This window comes from Gasterosteus aculeatus, chromosome 16, assembly GCF_964276395.1.
Source record: "Gasterosteus aculeatus chromosome 16, fGasAcu3.hap1.1, whole genome shotgun sequence".
Taxonomy (NCBI): Eukaryota; Metazoa; Chordata; class Actinopteri; order Perciformes; family Gasterosteidae; genus Gasterosteus; species Gasterosteus aculeatus.
In genome coordinates this window covers 9,820,312-9,841,483 of record NC_135704.1, presented here as the reverse complement: position 1 = coordinate 9,841,483, position 21,172 = coordinate 9,820,312, and the positions used below count along the sequence as shown (strand labels likewise).

Genomic DNA, 21,172 nt, shown 5'->3' with positions numbered 1-21,172 from the left:
CTTCAATCCTGTTTAGGCAGCTCTGGTATCCTGGTCTCGATGTGTCACTGAGCCATTAACACGGGTGATGAGTCACTGTGTTGTTGAGGGCTGTGTGGTTTGGGTGTGATGTATCAGATGCCCACAGTGCGGTTCCCAGAACCCTCTGCCAGTCACTGTGGCCATGCTCGTTGGCCGGCTGCTCTGCCAGGGAGGCTTACAGGCCAGAGGTGTTGAAGGGAAAGCCCAGAGGAGCCGGGGATATGAGCTGCAGTGGCCAAGTGGTGAATTCTCACCTTCTACTAAGTGAGAATTAGCGATGTGGTCGTTTTCCTTTCCCACTGTGTGAGTCACATAACCTCAGTCCCACAACCTGCTGTTACCTTACTGCGTGTCTGGGATGGTCTTACACAAATACAACCGAAAGAGTTTCTGTTCTTTAGCCTCAGAAAATAGGCTTAAGATGTTGTTTGTTTTAGTCGGTGTCGTGCTCCTTTCTGTTTTTCTTTCTCTTGCAGGTACTTCTTCAAGTCATCGGCGTGATTGCAGTAGCTGCCGTCATCCTCCCCTGGATCCTCATTCCCGTTGTTCCCCTTTTTGCGGTGTTCCTGTTTCTGCGATTCTACTTCCTTCAGACCTCCAGAGACATGAAGCGCCTCGAGTCTACCAGTAATTATTATTATTTTTTTTTGTTGGTGGCATTGGCACGTCCATTTGCGGCATGAGACAAAAGGAGACCACAGGAATGCTAATAGACCATTGAAGAAAGCCATGGTCATTAGCATAAAGGCTAAAGGTGGCGGTGGCCTATGGCTCGGCCACACGCAGTTTCCTCCAGAGACGGGAGTTCATGACATCACATACAATGGGGAAAAATGCCAAGTGGGCATGACTAGGCTTTAGTTTGTCTATTTTATTCTGGGCTGCAGGCCCAAATGCACATTGGCCAACAGGTTCTATCATCTTAAGGAACAAAAGTTCTGTTAAATAACCCAAAGGAAACATTTAGGTTTTGTCTTTGGTTTTGTAAGCCTAAAAAATAGCAACAAAAGACCACTCAATTCAAACCTTTTCCAAAACCAAAATTCTATGGCATCGGGGACATATTGAATGCTTGTATGATGCAGTACATCATAGTTTGATAACCAAATCGCAGTTTCTTTGTCTTCGCCTTCTGAAAGTCAAAATATTGAGAAGAAAACCCCCAAACTACAACGTGACTTTCTAGCCCGGATTAAAAATACCAAATGTTAAAACTGGAGAGCAGTTATACAAGCAGGAAATATCAAAGCAAATGTGTTATGAAACCACGTTCACACATATGCAAACAAAGGCTCAAACTCTGTAAAGCTATTCGTAGAATAGAATACAGAAAGCATTTGTGTTGATATATCCCATCCGTTAGATGTATGGATTGCTGATTTTACAGATTCATAAATAATGTATCAAAAGGTTGCGCCACAAAATATGTAAGTTGCCCATTCGCTCTGAAAGTAACAAAAAAAAACGTTGCATCAGCAGGAATACAAACATCGGCACCAAAACGGCTTCCTGGTCATTAAGGCCGACATCTTGAAATGAAATATTCAACATGAGGGAAACATTGTACATCGAGTAATAATTGATGCTCGTTTGATCAAATTCTAGCTAACAGTTGTGGTGTGTGCGTATACTTCTTTTAGCTCGGAGTCCTGTCTTCTCCCACCTTTCCTCCTCTCTCCAAGGACTGAGCACCATCCGTGCCTTCAAGGCTCAACGGAGCTTTCAGCAAGTGTTCGATGAGCATCAAGATCTTCACTCAGGTCAGATTGAAAAATTATATTTCAAGAGTAATAACTTTTCATCAAACCCATCCAATCGTGGCTTAATGTTACATTGGTCAATTTCAGCAATGTTTAGACTGTTGAGATTTCATGTACCATTTCGTCTGCGTGTGTTTTTGTTAACAGGTGCCTGGTTTTTGTTCCTGACTACTTCTCGCTGGTTTGCCGTCCGCCTCGATGGAATTTGCTCAATTTTTGTCACCATCACTACCTTTGGCTGCCTTTACCTCAGGGATGGTACGGCCTTTGGCTAAACCACGTGACACATTATTAGTGAAACTACGATAATGCTCCTGTGTGTTTTCTTTGTTTTCAGGACTTGAACCGGGTGCAGTGGGTCTGGCTTTGTCTTATGCACTGACACTTACAGGCATGTTCCAGTGGGGCGTCAGACAGAGTGCAGAGATCGAGAACATGGTGAGGACATTTACTTCTGAATGCTTTACTTCAGTGTTTATGGATTGGAAGAGTTTTTTACCCAAAATTGAAACAAATAATTTACAAAATATGTGGCAGTCATATAAAAGAGGTCAACGAAACAGAACTTGACTCATAATCGCAGATTAGACCCCTTTTCAAACTAAGTGTTAGCACAAAACAATGCCCAACCTAAACTAAAAATGAAATTATGTTTTTTCATGACTATTTTAGCAAAAAAGTACAAACCACTATAGTCTAAAGAAAGAACACAGCTGTTGCACGGTGGGAAATGTAGTGGCCTGTGTAGTTGGACTCATTTCAGAGATATATATATATATCTCTGAAATATATATATATATATATATATATTCAGAGATATAATGTTGGCCTTGGTTTTCTGTCTGTGGTTTCTCACTTTATACCAGTGCAATTGTCAATCATTGGAGTGCTGCTGCTAAAGCACTGAGGAATTCACAGGCGAAATGTGATTCTCTTATGAGATGGTCACAATTGAAATAGGTATAGGACATGTTGTAATATACTGTTTTTTGTTTGTTTGAATAACTTTACTGTACTGAAACAGAAGTACTACAGAAGTACCCATTTTCAACTGTGTCAAGTGATCAAAAGAGAACAATGTTGCGTTATCTCTTGCAGATGACATCAGTGGAGAGAGTGGTTGAGTATGCAGAGCTGGAGAGTGAAGCACCATGGGAGACGGACAAACAGCCGCCGAATGATTGGCCCAGGACAGGGTGCATCTCTTTTGACAGAGTCAACTTCTCTCACAGTGCCAATGATCGTTTGGTCCTGAAGAACCTGACTGTCATCATCACATCCAGAGAAAAGGTCCTTGTGTTCTTTTCCCACCTGTGCATGCTTACTGGTACACACAGCCTCTGACTTAGGTTGATATGCAGCTAGTGATGTGATTCCCTATTATGTGGCATTATTTTCAAAATCAATTATTAAAGGGCCACCACATTGTGCTGCTGAATCTTCAGGACTATACCATTTGTGATTCATGGAATACATATCATGTAATTAAGACTGTTCAAGTGGATCCATTTGTTCCCAATTTGCATTTTGAGCAACCTGACGGGGACAACAGTTTATTCACTATGAGAGGAGAGGCCGAGGTGTATGGTGGAGAGAGAGAAGCAGAGGGAGATGGTTGAGGATGATTGAAATTATGTTTAATGCAGGGGGTGCGCTTTGCATCGCTATGGTTGGCCAGGGCGGCTGATTTCACAATGGATGGGTTGATAAGTGTCGAGGCCCTGGCTTCGGCAGCCCATGGGAGGGATCTCTGTCACATGCCATGGGGGGTGAAAGGCTTTGTGCATCCTGGCAGGTCCCCTGAGACCCTTTCACAAGGAAACCTGCACCTACAGTACCAGATCCATTCACTCTGGCACTCACTTCAATCCCTTATTGTACATGATCATATGAAAACTCACAACTCACTGCAACGCCAGCAGTTGACCTTCCATTGTTTTTATCCGCACCAGAAGGGTCATGCGATCGGTTTAGTGTGTGTGTGTTCACGGGTGAGTGCACACCTCTTTCCCTGTCCATGGATAATCTTGCATTCTGGTGCAGAAAAGCACCAGAATGTAAGTATTTTGGGGGGGGGCAGCCATGGCTGCATGCTCAAGGACCTCTTGTAGTTTCGTTGGCGCACACTTTCTCAAAACAGCTTTTAATGCCTGTTTTAAACTGCAATTGACTGCCTGCTGACTCTTCAATTACAACACATAACTGGCCCCTGGCCGGTAGGGGCTGCTAGTGACGACCCAGCTGTGTACATGCCCGACCCCCAGCCACGACACAGTGTGGTAAACAGTTTGCACACTTTTTGTGTGTTTGGGAAGACAGCTTTTGGGAAGTTTAATTTGGTTTTTCAAGAAAACAAATTGCAGGATTGTGAAAGAAAGCTTTTGAGGCGCTGTATAGGCCATCTGTATCCATATGAGTGAGTTGTATTCATCTAATCACATAATACAGCAGTGGCTGGTGCAGTAGGGTCATATTACTCATCTCTAAGATCAGTGATGGACAGTCCTTTACTTTTTTTTCATAAAATATAACATCAGAATATGGTTTCTTAAATTACCCTTACTTAAGCTTGTGTTCTTAATTCTATAATTGGAAGCCATGTTGTTTCATTGGGAGACAGTTATTTTAAAGCCACCTATTTTTTATAATTTTTTTGTTGACATTCACTGCCAATCTAGAATTTAAGGGGCATTCTTACAGTGCTAATAAAGGTGGATGGAGAAGAATATGAATCCTCTTCATTTGAATATTGGGAACAGATTCACCCCATTTCTAGCTGTTTGGTCAATATGTATCCCTTCATCTTCTCACACATTAAAACATCCTTTCCCCATCCTTAACAAACTAGTTGCTCTTGCTGGTTCCCATGATACGAAAGGACGGCAAGCAGATTAAAATATTATTTTGTACAGCGGCTGTCAAAACAATGAGAGCTTTGGGAACACGTTAAGAAACTCACCAAACAGAAACCATCTACTAAATAAAATCAGTAATTTAAACAGTGAACAGGTACTTGCTTGTATAGCCAGAGGGGATTTCTACTGGGAAAGGATGACCCAATGTGTGTAGCTCCTATTCAACCGCCCCATTTCTGAGTCACTAGGTGCAACAATGTTTGGTCCTATTCCTTTTTGAAAAAAGTCTGAAAGCCTTTGCCCATAATCTCCCCACTATTACCACGTGGGTGAAACGCATATATCTTGGTCCTGAAAGGTTTATGTGTCTCAAACATTGGGACACTGCGGTGAAGCCTTTTCAGTGCAATGCTTCCACAGTACACAATTTCTGTTTTACTCGGAGGACGCTTCTTCTGTGAGCAGTTCTCTCAACACTCTCTTGCCGTTGCCTCTGCAGGAGAGAGCTCTGTTGTATTGTGCTGTCAGAAAATGGCTAGGTGAGATCTCTTGATATGATGTCACAAGGGTTTTTGGTCATACTTATTGGGGGGCGGGTGGAAAAAAGTCAAACAAAAGGTTGTCAATGGGCGAATGGCATTCAACAAGCCCGTGTTGGCAGGCAGCACCGCGTGGCCGCCCAGTTCAGTGGAATGGCCTTGCGATGCCAATGTTGTCACCATTTCCTTTTGGCTGTTGCTTGCGCTTCGGTCATTGCCGCAGGGTTTACCCATTAGTCAGCCACAAATAGTGAGCAGTTTGATCTAGACTAGTCATATTCTGTGTGGATCCCCTGTGAGTCTATGTGAATGACATGATTTGCTTATGCAACAGTACTGGTTAGACCTGCATGTGTTCGGAGTGACCCCACAAGCTAGATGAACTTAATCTAGTGCGCCAAACCATCGGGTCAATATTTGAATTAGTCCAACTCTTGATTCATAACATAATGCCTTCAACTTAAGGCGGAGTTGGCAAATATTAGCATGCTAAGATGCTAAAATGAGAATAAGATGGTAAACATTGGGCCTTTTAAAGAATCCACCATTGTGAGTATGTTAGCATGCTGACGTTAGCATGAAGCTCGAAGCACGGCTGTACCTAAATATAGCCTCATAGAGCTGCTAGTAACGCAATAGACTCTTAGGTAGTGTTCAGAAAACAACAAAAACAGCCATGTACGGAACACCGCAAAGGGCTGCGTTGGTTGGTAACAAATTGTTTCAGGTATAGTCACAACATGAAACAGAACAGAACAGATTTCTTGAATTTTAAATCTACTGATATACAAAAAAGATCCTAGTGCAAAGATATTCAAGATGTGACATTGTTATTTGATTTGAAATGTGAACTAATACATATTGAATAGAGGCTTAATTCATTCTTAAATCTACACTATACAAGAAAAACATTTGAAAAAAATTGATTGGTTGGGGTTAGGTGTCTATTGTTCAACAAAGTGTGATAATAATGTTTTTTTTCTGTGAATTTGTGGAATTTGTTACAGATATAAAAATAGCTCTGATTTCTCCACTGTAGGTTGGCATCGTTGGACGCACTGGTGCTGGTAAAAGCTCCCTGATCGCTGCCTTGTTCCGGCTGGCAGAACCTGAGGGAAGAATAATGATTGATGGTTTTCTGACATCAGAGATTGGTCTGCACACCCTGCGCCAGAAAATGTCAATCATCCCACAGGTGCCTTTTTTTTAAATTGCCCTCATTCTTAGCTTGTTGATCTTGATATATAAAAGTCTATCCTCATGGATAAGTGGTAATAAAATTTTAGACACAATCATATGTTAGAAACTACTATATATCCTTTTCTATAACGACTGGACCTTTACTTTGACCGCTTATGTACCTTATTTGATTCCTCATGATTCACAATCATCAGAAATGTCAGATGAACACTGGTGGGAAAAACACCTTCATGCTTTGGCCCCTTTTTTCATACGCTTGGCTTTTAAAAAGCTAAAACAAGTGAGGAAATTTACAGTCGTCTCTCGAGGGGATTTCTGAAAGTGAGACAAACGGATGCCTTGAGACAGTTTAACTTTATTTCCGCTTCTTGAAACTGATACGGCATTAGGAAAATGCCAGCCTGCGGGTGAGTGTCAGCAGAGTGGAGGGAGGGGAGAAGACTCCCACGGCCTGTAACTGTGAAGAGAGCAGTTCCCCATCCCTGACAGAGGATTAGCCCTCTACCCCCCAAACATGGGAAAGCTGCTTAGAAGAAGTCTCCCCCATCCTCACAGTCAGAGTCCCCTCGTACACCGTCACTTAGCCCAAGTCTCAAACATTTCGAGGGTGCAGCCAAGATGCCCGAAAACAGTTTCATTAATGCTTTTCAGTGGATTTGATAGGTTTCTGGCATTGCTACAACTTCAGATAAAGTTTTGCTTCCCCGTCCAAAGTAGTTTGAGATCGCTGTGATGTGTGTTTGATGAGATTGTGTTTACTCTTACTGTCTCTCCTTGGAGTGACTCGCACAAAGTGTCAGGTTACAAGTCAGAACTTTTATTGCACGTCCATCTGTGCCACATACTCACTGCATTGCATTTGAATTATATGAATTCTTAGCAGTAGAGTTTATCTGTGTCATGCTTTTAGTTAGTAGACCACGTCTCTTGGATTCACTCAAATCCATCTGAAAGCCCTTTATTCTCCCCTGAGACGTCAGCGATGAAATAATATTCAGTTTGCCTTTAAAATGGAAAATAATCTTGATATGCATTTCTAGTTTTTACCTGTTAATGTCAAGTGTGATATGTATACTACTGTATCTATTGCCAGTGAGGAGTTTTATTATTTGACATCCAAGGATTTGATCACGATAAGCATTTATTAGCATATTGCATTAAAAAAAAATCTATTTCAGTTTCTATTTGATCTCAGGAATGACTTAAAAATATATACATTTTTAGTGGCCAACACAGAGCTTAGAATTAGTGGAGCACATCCTCAGTCTGTGGAAAGCTGTGCACAAAAGCAGTTTTTCCAACCGAACATTGAATCCTCAATTAATGTGTCACAGAACTGGTTTGAATTGGGACTTCAGTTGGCTTTATGACAAGGCGGTATTTTGGTGACAGAAGGGAAAGCTCATTGGGAGTAAAGAAGTTTAAAATGTTCTAAATAACAGGTAGCAAGCATGAAAGAAATACTCTGGATTTGAGGTTAGGTTGATATGTTGAGTAAACCCAAGTTATCCACTACTACTATTATACATTTTTCAGTTACAGTTTTTCTTATGGACATTTGTATTACTGCTATGTGCCGTTTTTTAAATCATCATTATGACTATTTAAGTGTCATAAATTCTTGGCTATGTTTCAAAGGCAAGCGCAGCTGTATCTCTTCACTGATGAAAAAAAAAGCCATATGAAAAGCTTATCTACATGCAGCTCTGTACCCTGAGAGGCGAGACTCGGTATGAAGGCCTGGGAGAGTCCTGGAAGAGGTTCAGTAAATCACCTCAACACTGCATCAGCATTTATGAATAAATATCTGACCTGACACAAGGAGATGTTTCCGTTTATCAGGTTCACCACAAAAAGAGTGGCGTGTTGGAACAATGGCTTGTTCAAGGGCTCCGTAATAGAGAGATATATTTACTCTCCTAAAGATGACTGTGTCGGTGGAAAAGGATACAGGTGTGTGTTCCTCAACATAAATACATATCTTGGACACCCGAGTCGTCTGATATCTGAGGCTGTCCGTTTATAAGGATGCTAAAGTGATGCGATAACCCCTTGTGACAAATCCTTGTGCAGTAAAGCTGTTACTTTTGGCAGACATTTCAGAGATTATCACTTCCAGTACAGCCACTGTATGAAAGCCTTTGTATGCTAACAGTGACTAGATGGCTCTTTTTTTGCCATATTATATATTTAGACAATGTCACACAGTCCACCAATGCCAGTGCACAAGTACTGCTTTTCCAAGTACTTTTTACAACTTATTGAAGCGTATTTGGCCAGAACATTGAAAAAAAACCCTCCTGATTGTAGCAAGTCCTTTGTGAACATCTTCCCCTCAAACATTGCCTAGTGGCGCTCTATAAAGCTTGTCTTAACCCTTTCATACATCGTCCCCCTTGTCATTATCTTAACTGGCCACGGCCTTCTCTTTCTATATCCATCTATCCACAGGACCCAGTTCTCTTCACGGGCACCATGAGGAAGAATCTGGACCCTTTCAGGCTGCACACAGATGAGGACCTGTGGAATGCACTCCGAGAGGTACTCCAGCGTGGCTCTGAATGATTCCCCCTCGCCGGCCCAGGGGGGGATCCCTCTGTCCCGCTGTACAATGCTGCCATTCAGCCTCCCTGCTCGCCACAAGTCATGGGGGGAAATCCCATTAGAGCCATGGGGCCCAGCTCAATGTGCGGCTTGTAACTGGGAACCATTGAAAATGCTGGGGGAGATGTGTTTGGGCAGTCAGGCCAACCAGGATGAAGGCTCCCCCCACAGTGAAGGGCTTCAGCTCCTGGTCCCGCCTCTGAATGGGTTTGGTGGCCTGGATTAAAGCTAGAGGCTGGCCACAAGAGAGCACTGGCCAAGGTCATCAGTGGACCTGGCCCTGCATTGTGCCGGGCGGTTAATGGGTGTGTTTGGATAGCTCTTTAAAGACATCCCCACAGGAAGCCTTTATGAAGGGGTAATGGAGGGTTTGGGGCTCCGCTCTCCCTCTCTCCAGGTGCAGATGAAGGCCGTGGTGGAGGACCTGCCCGATAAGCTGGAGACGGTGCTGAGTGAGTCTGGCTCTAACATCAGCGTGGGCCAGAGGCAACTGGTGTGTCTGGCCAGGGCCATCCTGCGGAAAAACCGCATCCTCATCATCGATGAGGCCACGGCCAATGTGGACCCAAGGTCAGGTGACACTTGAGTCTCCAAGGGAGCCATTTAACATTGATGATTGAAACACTTATTTACGCTGGAAGTTATACTGTACACTAGTGCCACAGATGCTTTTTTAAAGCTGGGTTTAATAAAACTGTACCAACACTGTTAAATATCTACAAACCAAATTTACTTGCAGTTGCTACACACAAGGGTGGATTAGAGCCTTCCTGGAGTAAACAAATCAAAAACAAACAACACTTTTGGTTTGACTTAAAATATGACTTGGAGCTGGTTTATAATGGCAATGCAAGACAAAATAAACGGATCTTTGTAAACCTCAGGACCTCTGCTATCTTTTGTTGTTTCTATGTCCTGCAGCACATACCTCACTGCTGATGAGCCATTGTTCCCTGTTAAGTAAAACTCCCTGCCCAAGGGTCCGTAGGAAGCAGGTTCTTTGTGCTGAGGTGTTGTGTTCTCTGCTCATTTAGAACCGACGGCCTCATCCAGCAGACTATCCGGGACAAGTTTCAAGAGTGCACGGTCCTTACCATTGCTCACAGGCTCAATACCATCATTGACTGTGACAGAATCCTGGTAAGTAAGAATACAGTAGACTTCCAACTAAAACAAAATTTAAAAAGCTAAAAATAAAATTTGGTAGGACGTGAATGCGCCCTCAGACACATGTGCCTCACCTCATATGCAGCCTCAATGCCGGACGTCAAGCTCGCCTAGAATTCTTTGCGAGGAGCCTCCTGCACGATCTTTAGATGTGCAGTTCGCTTCCTCTACATTGCAACAGCTGGGCTGATTTCTCGCTCACAGCTTTCCCCCTCATTGAGCCTTCGCTCGGGCCATTTGATCTCTGGCCCTTTCCTGCTACTGCCTGCAGAGGTGCCAATTAGTGCCATTTGTGGCAGCATTTGTTAAGCGTCTGTGGAGAACAGGGCACGACCTGGGAGCTGCTCGGACGCTGAGAGGGTTGCTGAGAAAGCCAAATATCACACAGCAGGAACCGTTTCACACCTACACTACTGTTAAATGCCCGCAAATTGTTGCGCGCTCCAGGATAACTAAATATCCTAAAGTGTGAATAAAAAATTAGATAAAAACATTGTTTTTGAACAGTAAAAATGTCCCAGAAGTATGTAGCCTACAAAGAAAATGAAAGAAAATACAGTACATGTACAATAGAAATATGGTTTTACATTCAGTGACAGGAGAAAGTTGCCATGTTAGAGGTTACATTTAAAAAATACTCTTAAAGCTACAAACTCCTTCTCCTACTATCTTGTTGAGCTTGTTTAAAAATCGTCTATAATTTAATTGTAGTCTTTTTCAAAATGCTTGAATTGGCACTATTGTTATTGTGTTTTTTTTACAGCATGTGATGACACAGAAATGATGGTAAAGTTTATAGTGTCTGAAAGGTATGATTGTTGGATTTGACTGAGGACCACCCCTGAGCCTCTGGAATGCCAGGATAAATACACGGATAAATCGCTGATCTTCAGTCTGTCAGAGTCAGCGTACTCAACTTTCGCACTGCTAACAGGCTAAGCTTATTGTCCGTCAGGCACAAACAGCCACCCGTGTTTGTCGTTGCATGAGTCACATAAAATGGATGGTTCCAGTGTGCAGAGAACTAGTGTTTCCCCATTCATCTTGCCCCGTCTGCATGCATCACTCAGCAGCGAAACAGCTGAAATGTCAGTTTTCCCCAAAGTAAAGTATACGGGCAGTGACACGCACGCACACCCAGCATTGTATGTGTGATTGCAGGTTCTGGATGCAGGCAGGGTCCAGGAGTATGATGAGCCATATGTCCTCCTCCAGAACCAGGAGGGGCTCTTTCACCAGATGGTCGAACAGACAGGCAAGGCCGAGGCCGCCTCGCTGCTGCACACAGCCAAACAGGTAACCACACCCACCTATCCGCCAAAAAAAGGTCCAGCCAGGGCACGCTAATCCTGGACTCTCCCTCTAACTGCAGACTTCGTTGCTCACCTCCAAAATGATACAGTCAAGCAAGAGAAGATGTGTATTACCCTGACAATGCAAAGACACTTGATTACCATTTTAATTTAGTGCGTACTTGCAGCGTTGCAACTCCATAACATTAATTTCGAGAGAGAAATTGTCCCCTTTGTAGATTCCCATCCTCTGATTTTATCGAAGAAACTCTCCTTATAATCTTTTTTTTCTCATAATGTAAATTTAAGATCATTTTAGAGATGATTGTAGAAAAGCAGCTTTCTTTGCAGCACTATATCTATTTGGAAATATTAAGTTTAACTTCATCGCGATTTGGGATAAACTTTCTATGGGGATTACTGTAATAGAGAATGTCCATATTTTTTCCCTGTGAAATTCATTTGTGATGTATTTCCCCTTCAGACACTGAAAAGATAAGAGCCAGCTATTCATTGTTCAATTCCATTTTATGTGCATCTGTCTGGGACTACAGATACCGTATTGCAACTTCAAACAGGTCTTTGTGAAATAAGAAAAAAGTAGGCATCATTTCATTTTCTCTCTGTCCCTCGCACAAATTTATCAGCGGAACTGTATCTTCTCAGCCAGAGGAGTGAAATGAGTAAAATACTGATTTCAAAGACTCAGCACAGTGTGGTATTATTTGGTTTCGTCTTACCCGGCACACTGGCGGATTGGTAGTGACATTGTTCGAGCCCTTGCGTTTTCCTTTCTTTATTGTAGGGTTCTCTCCTTAGATCAGATTCCTGCAGCATCCGTAGCTGTCTGGCAGCACTTATTAAATACCGGGATGGTCCACATGTTGTGTGTCAAGTTTCTATAGTTGTCAGTCAAGGTTTAAACACATTCAATAATCCGATATCAACCTTCACCTCCTTTGTCCGTGTTGAAAGAGAATCCCAGAGCAGACGGAACATCTCATCCTGAGGCCAACCTGCTTTCACCTGTTTGCCACTTCGGCTCAAACTTTCTCTCGTTGAAATCTTTGGCCCGTCGGAGCCCCCCTGGGCTTAAAAATCAAGCATTTTGTACACACAAATACAAATTAACTCAGTGATCATCTCAAAGTTTTTTTCCTGTGAATTTCACAGCCCTAAATAAGCCACTTTTGCACGCTTGGGTGGGTGACAAATCCCTTCACCTGGCTCTGACTGGATCTGTCATGAATCACGCCTTAACAGATCGCAGCTTAGATTGGACTGTGTGCGCTTGTGTTCTGTAACACTGCTTCCCTCGTTCACCTCCAGGTTTACATGAACAAAAAGCGAGTGACAGACGTGTGCTGTGCCGAGGACATCTCCGTCATCTTTGAGACGTCTCTTTGACAGTTTTGGGGAGCTGCTGAGGCCCTCGTGCTCGACATCACTGACCAAATCTCTGACCAGATTTACCAGACATTCTGATATTTTTTTTAATGTGCTGCAGTAGGTGGGGAAGAGAAAAGAGGGGGCACCTTTATTGACAGCGTATTACTGTCTGGCTGTTTATTGATTACACCCGGCTGTGTTTATGTATGTGTATTCTGGCCTCACGGGCAGCTTCAATCCTGCACTGGTGACTCAAAAGACTGCAGCTATTGGAGGTGTTCATCATGGTGCAATAAAATATTGGTGTCTTGAATTATTCTAAAGGCAAACGCTGCGTGGTAGGACTAGTCTTTTTATTATTTGGAATATGCTTCAAAAGGCAAAGAGAAGTCTAGAGGAGAAGTCCTTGTTTTCAGTAAGTATTGTGCCTTAATCAGAGCATTTCTTTTTTTGTAATTGCCATTTTTAATAAGTCTTCCAGCACAATGATGATAGCAGTTGAATGTCTACCTCAGCTTTTGTCAGGGAAGAACAGTAGTTCAAATGCAACATGGCAATAATAACACAAAGAAACACACAACAGGATTTTATTGCCTTTGAAAAATGTTTTCCAGTGTGATGTCAACTTTCTCTCTTTCTTCCTATGATAAATAGGCTGTTGTTGCTTTTACGCAATGCTGTGTATTCTTCTACATTCTGTATCTTTCCGTATGGTTTCATTAAGCATAATATTTCAGGGAGCGGCACTTTGTACTTAAATAAATCATAAATCTGTGAAATCACTGTAAATGTACAGAAAACAACATTCCGATCACATATAAAAAGTGTATTGTCTAAATGTTTGTGTCTAAAACACTGTCTGGTCTCTTATACCGTCGACTCACTGACCGCTTCCTCCCGCTGTTGCTCAGACTGCACTCAGAGGCCTGAATGGGGTGTTTGCTTCAGGTCAGTGGTTACAACTGGTCTTGAGCAAGATGCTACAAATTGGTAAGTGGTTCGGGAGAACAACCTAGCTATTATCTCGTTGAGTCGAGTGTTTTTTAAATGTATTTCCATGGTAGTGAATTGATGTAGCCCTCTTCGGTATCATTTTAGCGCGGTAGTGCAATATGACGATCTAGTCTCCAATTAAATTGTAATTTTTTTCACCCCCAACTCAATTAAGAGCTATTTAAATTTGCCTTAATAAAGACAAGAGCAAAGCGGGTGATTACGCAGTCAGAGATGTCTGTCAGTAAACACTTAGCTTGCTATAAAAGGCTGTATTTATCCAGGCTCAGATTTGGGTCGTGAACTGTGGGACATCAGTTCCTTTAAAAGCTGAGTGATTTACACAATTCATTAAAGCCAGTGATTCTTCAGCCAGCGTCATATTAAATGGTTACTTACTCTCAAATAGCCCCTTGGGAGCTGAATTGTTGGCCTGCGAATAGATTAAAGTTTACATTGAAAAGAGAAATTGAATTCAGAGGTAATCAATAGCATAATGGGCCAGTGAGGGGAGCCTGCTGCCTGAAATGAAATTACCATATTTTTAATCTTAATTTTCCACTCTGTTTATCTGACAGTGTGGATGTGCAATCCAAACAGATAATGAGAGAGTGGGATATTGACAGAGAGGTCCTCTGGAGTGCTTGTTTCAGTGATTAAACGCTGTGATCTGTGATTACTTTGTGTCGGGCGTCGGGCTGGCGGCCGGGGGCCCGGGGAGACACGGGCGCACTGCAGCTGGAGCATCATGGGTCTCTGAGGTGCTAATGCACCTGACACAGCATTGACAGCATTCAAATACCTATCAGGGACTGCACCACACACCAGCTGCCACAATAGGAATACTCACGGCACTATCTACATCAGACTCAGCATATATCCTCTCTGCTCTCCCCTCGATAACAGCCGACGGAAGAATGGCGGCGACAAAGTTTGCACAATAAGTATTATTAAGCGGATACCTTCCTACGTCGTCCAATAATAGCGCCATTTCAAGACCTATTTGAATAGGTGTGAAGATAGCGGCCGTCGACATACCGCTGGTATGGCTTTAATAAATGCATGCTGGAGAGACCTGGCTGTGCACACAATGAAGTTTAATCCGAAAAGAAATAAAACACAAAATAAGAGTCAGCACAATGTAAAAATGATGCTTTCACACACTGCAGCGTTTAGCCCATCCGCACTTTTAAGAGAGGAGTGATGCGTTGGTGCTGATGCAGAGCGTGATACACGTCCTATTCAGCTAAAGATGTTTTATTGTGGGACGAGGGAAGAATAACGTAACAAGTATCTACCACAACAGAAGGTGGTTTAAATTGTTTAAGGTTGTTTTGTTACGGGGCAAGCAAATAAGTCGTCTCAAGGCTATTTTGGGCCGAGGAGACAATGTTCCTCACTAACTTTCTGTTGTGGCAGCATATTCTTTTGTGACGGATACTGCTGTTTGACAAATGGAAACAAATTGCATGGTGCAGGCGCCTGAATGGCAGGGAGTTGGGGAGTGTCAAACTCGGTGCTGAAAGACGATGAAGCGAGAGCCTCAGGTTTTTGTGGGCGACTCAGACCTGACTGATCCCGGCATAAAGTACTTGTTGAAGAGAAGGAGAAAAGGAGAACGGGATTTCGACAGGCTGCAGTGAAATTAGGAGAATTGACTATGGCGGCTTTGTTCCTAGCTGGGTGACATGGGGGGAGGAAGGGGGGGGGTGGGGAGACTGCAGCGATTCCCCAGAGACTCGGCGCTCAGCCTTTTTAAAGTGACTACAAACTGAATATCTGACAAGTTCCCAAGGCCTGACATGACTCTGTGTGGAGCTAAGAAAAACAAACAACAAATGGCACGTTTTCTTTTTTTTTTTTTTTTAAGATACATGTGGTGACACTGGATGTAGTGTGTTAGGAAACCTTCTTTTTATCTCGTTAAAAATAGGTTCTCAATTCAAAACATGTTGATGGTGTGTATTCCAACTTGTCGCAACAACCTAGTTAAAACTAGTTTCTCCTGTGGCAAACTATCGGAAATGTCAAACTTATTACAGGTCTATCAACAAGCATTTTCTCTTTGATCTTGCGTCTAAAAAGGAAAAAATGAGACTGTGAGAGAGCGTAGTTCTTTCCAGCATGAACACGTGAGGTTTAATAAGCCGCGCTGCATCACGGTGCCTCAGCAGTTTAGTGACCACGCCGGACCGGCCGACTAATTCTGCTGCAAACAGTAATTATAGGTCAGAAGTGTAATGGGTGACTGCACTTGGTAAACTCCCCATGCTGCGGTTTGTTTCAAACCCTTTAGAGTATATTTAACATTCAGTGATACGATTTCAAAAGTCGGTTTTGCACATTTGCACGGAGGCGTGAATCTACATATACCTTTATTTATGCAGAAGAAGAATTCAGGAAACAGAAGGGGAAGTCTCAAAAAAGTTTTTTTCTTCTTCTTTTTGCATTTTCACCTGCCACTACTGCTTTTGCTTTGAACTGAACGGGCTAATGTGGCCCTTTTGAAAGGCCACCAAATAGGAAACCTCTTTGCATGCTTTAGCCTTAAATCCCGGGCATGGTCTGTCACCTCCCAAAAGTGGCGTTTGATTCTTCAACTGCGAGAGAAAGAAGCAAAGTGGAGGGCGAGACAATAGCACAGGGCTTATCTCATCAGTAAATAAGGCTTATTTCCCAAAGCTATAAAAGGCTGTGCTTATTGGTGATGTCACCCCTTTGTGGAAGATTGATGAAGCTTGAGGCAGGGGCATAATGTGAGTGAGAATGTGTGCGGAGGAGGCCTAGTGCAGCAAGTTTTTAACTTTCGCCTCCAGAGTTTGATAGAATTTAAAATGCATGACATATATTTTAACTGCGGCTGCACTAAAATTGCAGTCTTTGGAGGTAAACTAACCAAAATGTACTTCAAAGTTCCATCTGGCCGGGGGGGCTTTTATGCTCGGCCATGAGAGCGGTTGATGTTCCGTGCATGTAAACGTGCAGCTCTGGTTAAAGGTGGGGACAGCTTGTGTCCCCCATTATTGTCTGGTTGCATTTACGTGGGTCCAAGGGCCCACAGTGTCTTTTCGGGTTACTTTCTCATCATTTCTCCTAATGTAGAGACCCACAGGGTTGGTGGCAAGTGCACAATGCGGCTGTTGTATGGTTACTGTCAGCTCTCTCAAATAAGGCTTCCTGTTCATTAGACTTCTTTTCACCTCCGCACAATGCGCCGGCTTTGCAGCAATGGTGAGTCGACGCCCATCTCTTCAATGCCATGTGAATAGTTCTAAATAGTGTTTATGCAAGCCATTGTTGTCTATTGTGTGCCCAGTCTTAATGCACAGTGATTTGCCTGCTTTTGTAGCCTGGGATACATTATCTTTGCTATGTGGCTTTAGATGCAGGCCTGGCCTTTGAGCGAGTAAACAGTCTAAAAGTTAACTCCCTGTGGACAATGCTGGAGATGCCTGATAAAGTGGGGCAGAGTACACTAAATGTCTCTATAATTACTCAAATGGCTTCTTCCTCTGCAGAGTACAGATCTGTTTTGAACTCACCATCAACTGAAAAAGGCCAGTCTCTAAATTCATTTTGAGGACTTTTTCGCTTGGAAATGCAATAATTGAAAGAAAGTTTGGAAAAGAGACTAACTTAAACTGAAAGATCTTTCAATAAATACATAGATAGTGTTTCTTTGGAAGATTAGAGTGACAGTATCTGTTGCACATCTGGTGAATAATATCCATTCAGTGGGGAGATGTATTTAAACCCTGTGTCTTTATTCTTCAGACTGTCAGTGTGAAAATGAAACGCTAATACAGACAGACAGCCAGGTGGATAATCTGACACACATCACAGTCAAAGAATAAAAACTTTTAAATCTCAAAGATAATGTCAAAACAACATGTCTCGCAATGGAAATTGTACGTCTCGTCAGTCTCTTCGGTTACTTTAACATGAATTCTGTGTGTTTGTTCCACAACTTTATTGATAGAGCCGATTCGTAGAAGGAAGCCAAAACTGATCAAATTGTCAAATTGGGCATTTGGTTCAGTTCAATGGGACCCCCCCCCCCCCCCACCCCCTTCTTCCCCAACGACCACAAAATGGCGGCACCCTAAATGTTTTTTTTTTTTACAAATGAAGCAAAATAATCCTTCAAATTGAGAAAGCGGTGGCAGATTACAGCCTTCATCTGTTCTAGAGAACGTGTACATCACCTCCAGAGAGTGACTGACTCTGGCCGCTGACCATTCACTTCTCAGAAAGACGCACAAAAGCACAAGATTTCTTACGTTCACGATCAAGTATGCAGAGCTGAAAAGAAATGCCAGCGATTACAGGGGAGTGATTTGACTCAATATTGTTCTGAGATTTGGTGTGTTTGACCCCCTAAAGCATTCAGCAGCCAAGGGAATTTAAAACCACCTTTGGACTCGGAGGAAAGTCGGTGACACCGATACAGCGTCGTCAACGTTGCTTTACTCCAGACCGCCGAGCGGAGCCTCACTTCAGCGACACTTAGCAGCGCGTATTTCATTAACCTGTCGGAGAGAGGCCAGATGTTGCTTTGTCTTTGATTGACACATCCCCTCACGCTCATGCTGCTGCTTATACATTTGACCTCCATTAGCCCACCAGGTGTGTTTCACATTTTCTTTAATGAACTGTAGTCGTGGGGTAATTCACTGCCTGCAACAATACTGCTTGAAGCACTTTTTTTTTTTTCTCACACCAAAGTAGTGATGTTGAATTGCGTCGCTCCCGGGCTGATATTTTCATTAAAGGACCTCTTATCAAATAATGAAATAATGAATTTTTTTTCTTGCCCAATGCCAGTACCTCCCACATATCAAAAGGTTTCCGATGTAATGTCTTGCCTCCAATGCCAGTTAATTAGGTAGCGTTGTGCTCCATACTAATGCTGCTTTCATGAGAATAACTGAGACAATCAACCTGTCCTTCTGCAAGCCCTCTTAATTAAAATCAGCAAACACAAACCCAAGTTAATTGAAATTAGAACATCCCATCTGTATAGTTTACAATAATACAATCGCTAATGTTTTGTTACTGTTGTTGAATAACTATAATAGCTGGTATCATATCTCTATTTAGTATTTCATCGATCGCTCTCAGGAATGCAGCCACAATTTGAAAGAAAGAAATGTCTTAACCATGAGCAAATACAGGAGGCAATATATGCAACCCCAACATTGATTCAGACCGAGACATTAATATTCACACTCCTCCTGATAATCACAGCAAGGTGTACATGATTTGTTTTCATTGATTAAGTGACATTGCTCGGCTTCTCACGCCATGGTTATTAATATAGTTTGCATTGATATTATTTCTGCATTAACAACAATTTCACCAAGTGGGAGAAATTACAAGACCGATGCAAAAGTGTATCATCTCGTTGCTTGAGAGCTTTAATCAGAAGCCCCATTTGATGTAAAATCTTTATAACTTTAATCAATCTGTATAGACGATCTTTTCAAACTTTGAATAGCATAGTTTTAAAGAGGCTTTGCCCTCCTGTCAGATACCTGATTTTTGTAAATTAGAAATCCTTCCAGGAATATGAATTAGGTTGTGCAACCCTGAGTGTTCTTCCCATTCATGATGTACACGGCCCACATTTCCCATTTAAATGATTTCTTAGCCCCAGCTAATGTAATCAGGCCAACAATTCCCAACTAGCGTGGGCTTGTAGTACACAGAGCCCAAAACAAAGCGTAATCTAGCACGCTACTATTCCAGTAGGATTTTATTTTGTCCTCACACTTCTTTTGTCACATTGGCCCATGAACAGAAATAGCTAAACAAAATAAATAAATAGATAAACAGTGGGTTGTCTTTATAGCCTTTATGCAGAGATATCTCTGAGCCAAGAACATTTCTGAAGTTCACAGTATTTATGTTCCGGTAGCGTTGGTCACGCTCTGTCACACTTTATTTGCATCTGCATGTCCGATTAACAAATATGACATATTCCTAAGATCAGGCTCCTAGCACTCTAACCACCCACCATGGCAATTAACTGTCTACTAAGCTAACAAGCGTAACACACATGCCTGACGCAAGCCAGTAGAATATCAAGCTCCTACAGTAAACGCATCCCCGTTTGCCCTTTGGTGCCGCTGTGAACGCACCGTTTTGATTAAGTTGCAGCTCTGGACTGAGGACCTTTACTGCCACCGGTGTGGATACAGGGTTTACGTTAAGTACGACATACATTTTAAATTGACTGGCGATCGAGAGGGTGCTGACCGCGTTGAGGGCGAGTGACACCTCGTCAGGGTGAAAAAGAGCCTGTCAGACAGATTCAATGGGCTTTTCTCCGTCTGAAGGACTGTTAGTAGTGGATCTACTGAATCTATCCGCACTGATGGCCTCTGCTGTGCACCGCTAACGTGCTGAAATAATGCTGACCCTCACACTGCTCAGGCTTGTTATCACTGCTTAGGTCAAAGAAGGAAAATAGCCGATATATGCCTGAGTGCTACAAATACAGACTCGCAGATAGCAAAGATGGGATTGGCATACTGCTTTCAGTCACTCTTATCGTGAGTCAGATAAAGGACGCTGGATTTGAAAGAGGAATAAAAAAGGCCACTTATGACAACACATGCTGTATGTTACAAGAAAAAAATATAATTCAAGTACAACTCATGTTTATTCCAGGAGGAAGTCTTCCTCGTCTTTGACATTGGTGGAAAAGTACATGCGTGGGTGGCATTTCACCGTTGCTTTGGCTTCAAGGATTATATCCAACACGGCATCTGAGGGTAAAAGGGTTTTGTGGTAAATACAGACAGTTTTTCTTACAGCACGATTGCTACCAAAGTGAGCTATCTGTTCTACTTTTTTCTAAAAAAGCGTTGACCGCCGGGGCATAGCCAATATGGAGGTTAATCCATTCTTGTGTCTATACTATGGGATGCTTATGGAAGCATATTTGCTTAGGGCAGCCATGCAAATTATTACTTACTGCCCTGTAAGCTGATAACACAAATTAGATACCCATTAAAGTTGAACAATGTATATAGAATGAGAAAAGATTGCAAGTGATACCTGAAGGGATGCTTAAGTCGTATGGCACTAAAATATGCCTCATGCTTGCAAACTTCAAAAGTGGAGAGATGTTTATCCTTGGGATTGGAAGATGCATAATAGTAATCTCATATGCACAGAGGCAGCTGCCAGGTGGAGGATAGCACACTGCATGTTTATGAATAGAGATCATTACAGGGACTGGGGAACATACCGGCATTGAACCAGTGACACAGAACTTTGTTATCATCTACCTAGCCTTCACCGCGCCGCTAAAAAGTTGATGTGCTGAAACGTTTAGTAAGGCACTG

At 42.6% G+C, this 21,172-nt stretch overlaps 1 protein-coding gene across 7 annotated transcripts in view; it reads left to right on the top strand.

Moving 5' to 3' along the window:
- Window positions 1-13,665, top strand: part of LOC120834457 (ATP-binding cassette sub-family C member 4) — a 32,707-nt gene extending 19,042 nt beyond the window's left edge. For 2 of the 7 annotated variants that reach the window (XM_078090402.1, XM_078090403.1), the window contains 11 exons: window positions 498-648; window positions 1,662-1,781; window positions 1,929-2,039; window positions 2,119-2,219; window positions 2,880-3,071; window positions 6,215-6,370; window positions 8,827-8,916; window positions 9,377-9,549; window positions 10,014-10,119; window positions 11,308-11,442; window positions 12,768-13,665. In XM_078090402.1, coding sequence (XP_077946528.1) covers window positions 498-648; window positions 1,662-1,781; window positions 1,929-2,039; window positions 2,119-2,219; window positions 2,880-3,071; window positions 6,215-6,370; window positions 8,827-8,916; window positions 9,377-9,549; window positions 10,014-10,119; window positions 11,308-11,442; window positions 12,768-12,845 — 1,413 coding nt within the window. In that variant the 3' untranslated portion in view covers window positions 12,846-13,665. Of the gene's footprint in view, window positions 1-497; window positions 649-1,661; window positions 1,782-1,928; window positions 2,040-2,118; window positions 2,220-2,879; window positions 3,072-6,214; window positions 6,371-8,013; window positions 8,136-8,217; window positions 8,330-8,826; window positions 8,917-9,376; window positions 9,550-10,013; window positions 10,120-10,909; window positions 11,063-11,307; window positions 11,443-12,767 lie in introns of those variants that run through there. The other 5 variants (XM_078090404.1, XM_078090405.1, XM_078090406.1 and 2 more) reach the window with 4 other exon arrangements.
- The last annotated feature ends 7,507 nt before the right edge of the window (window positions 13,666-21,172 follow it).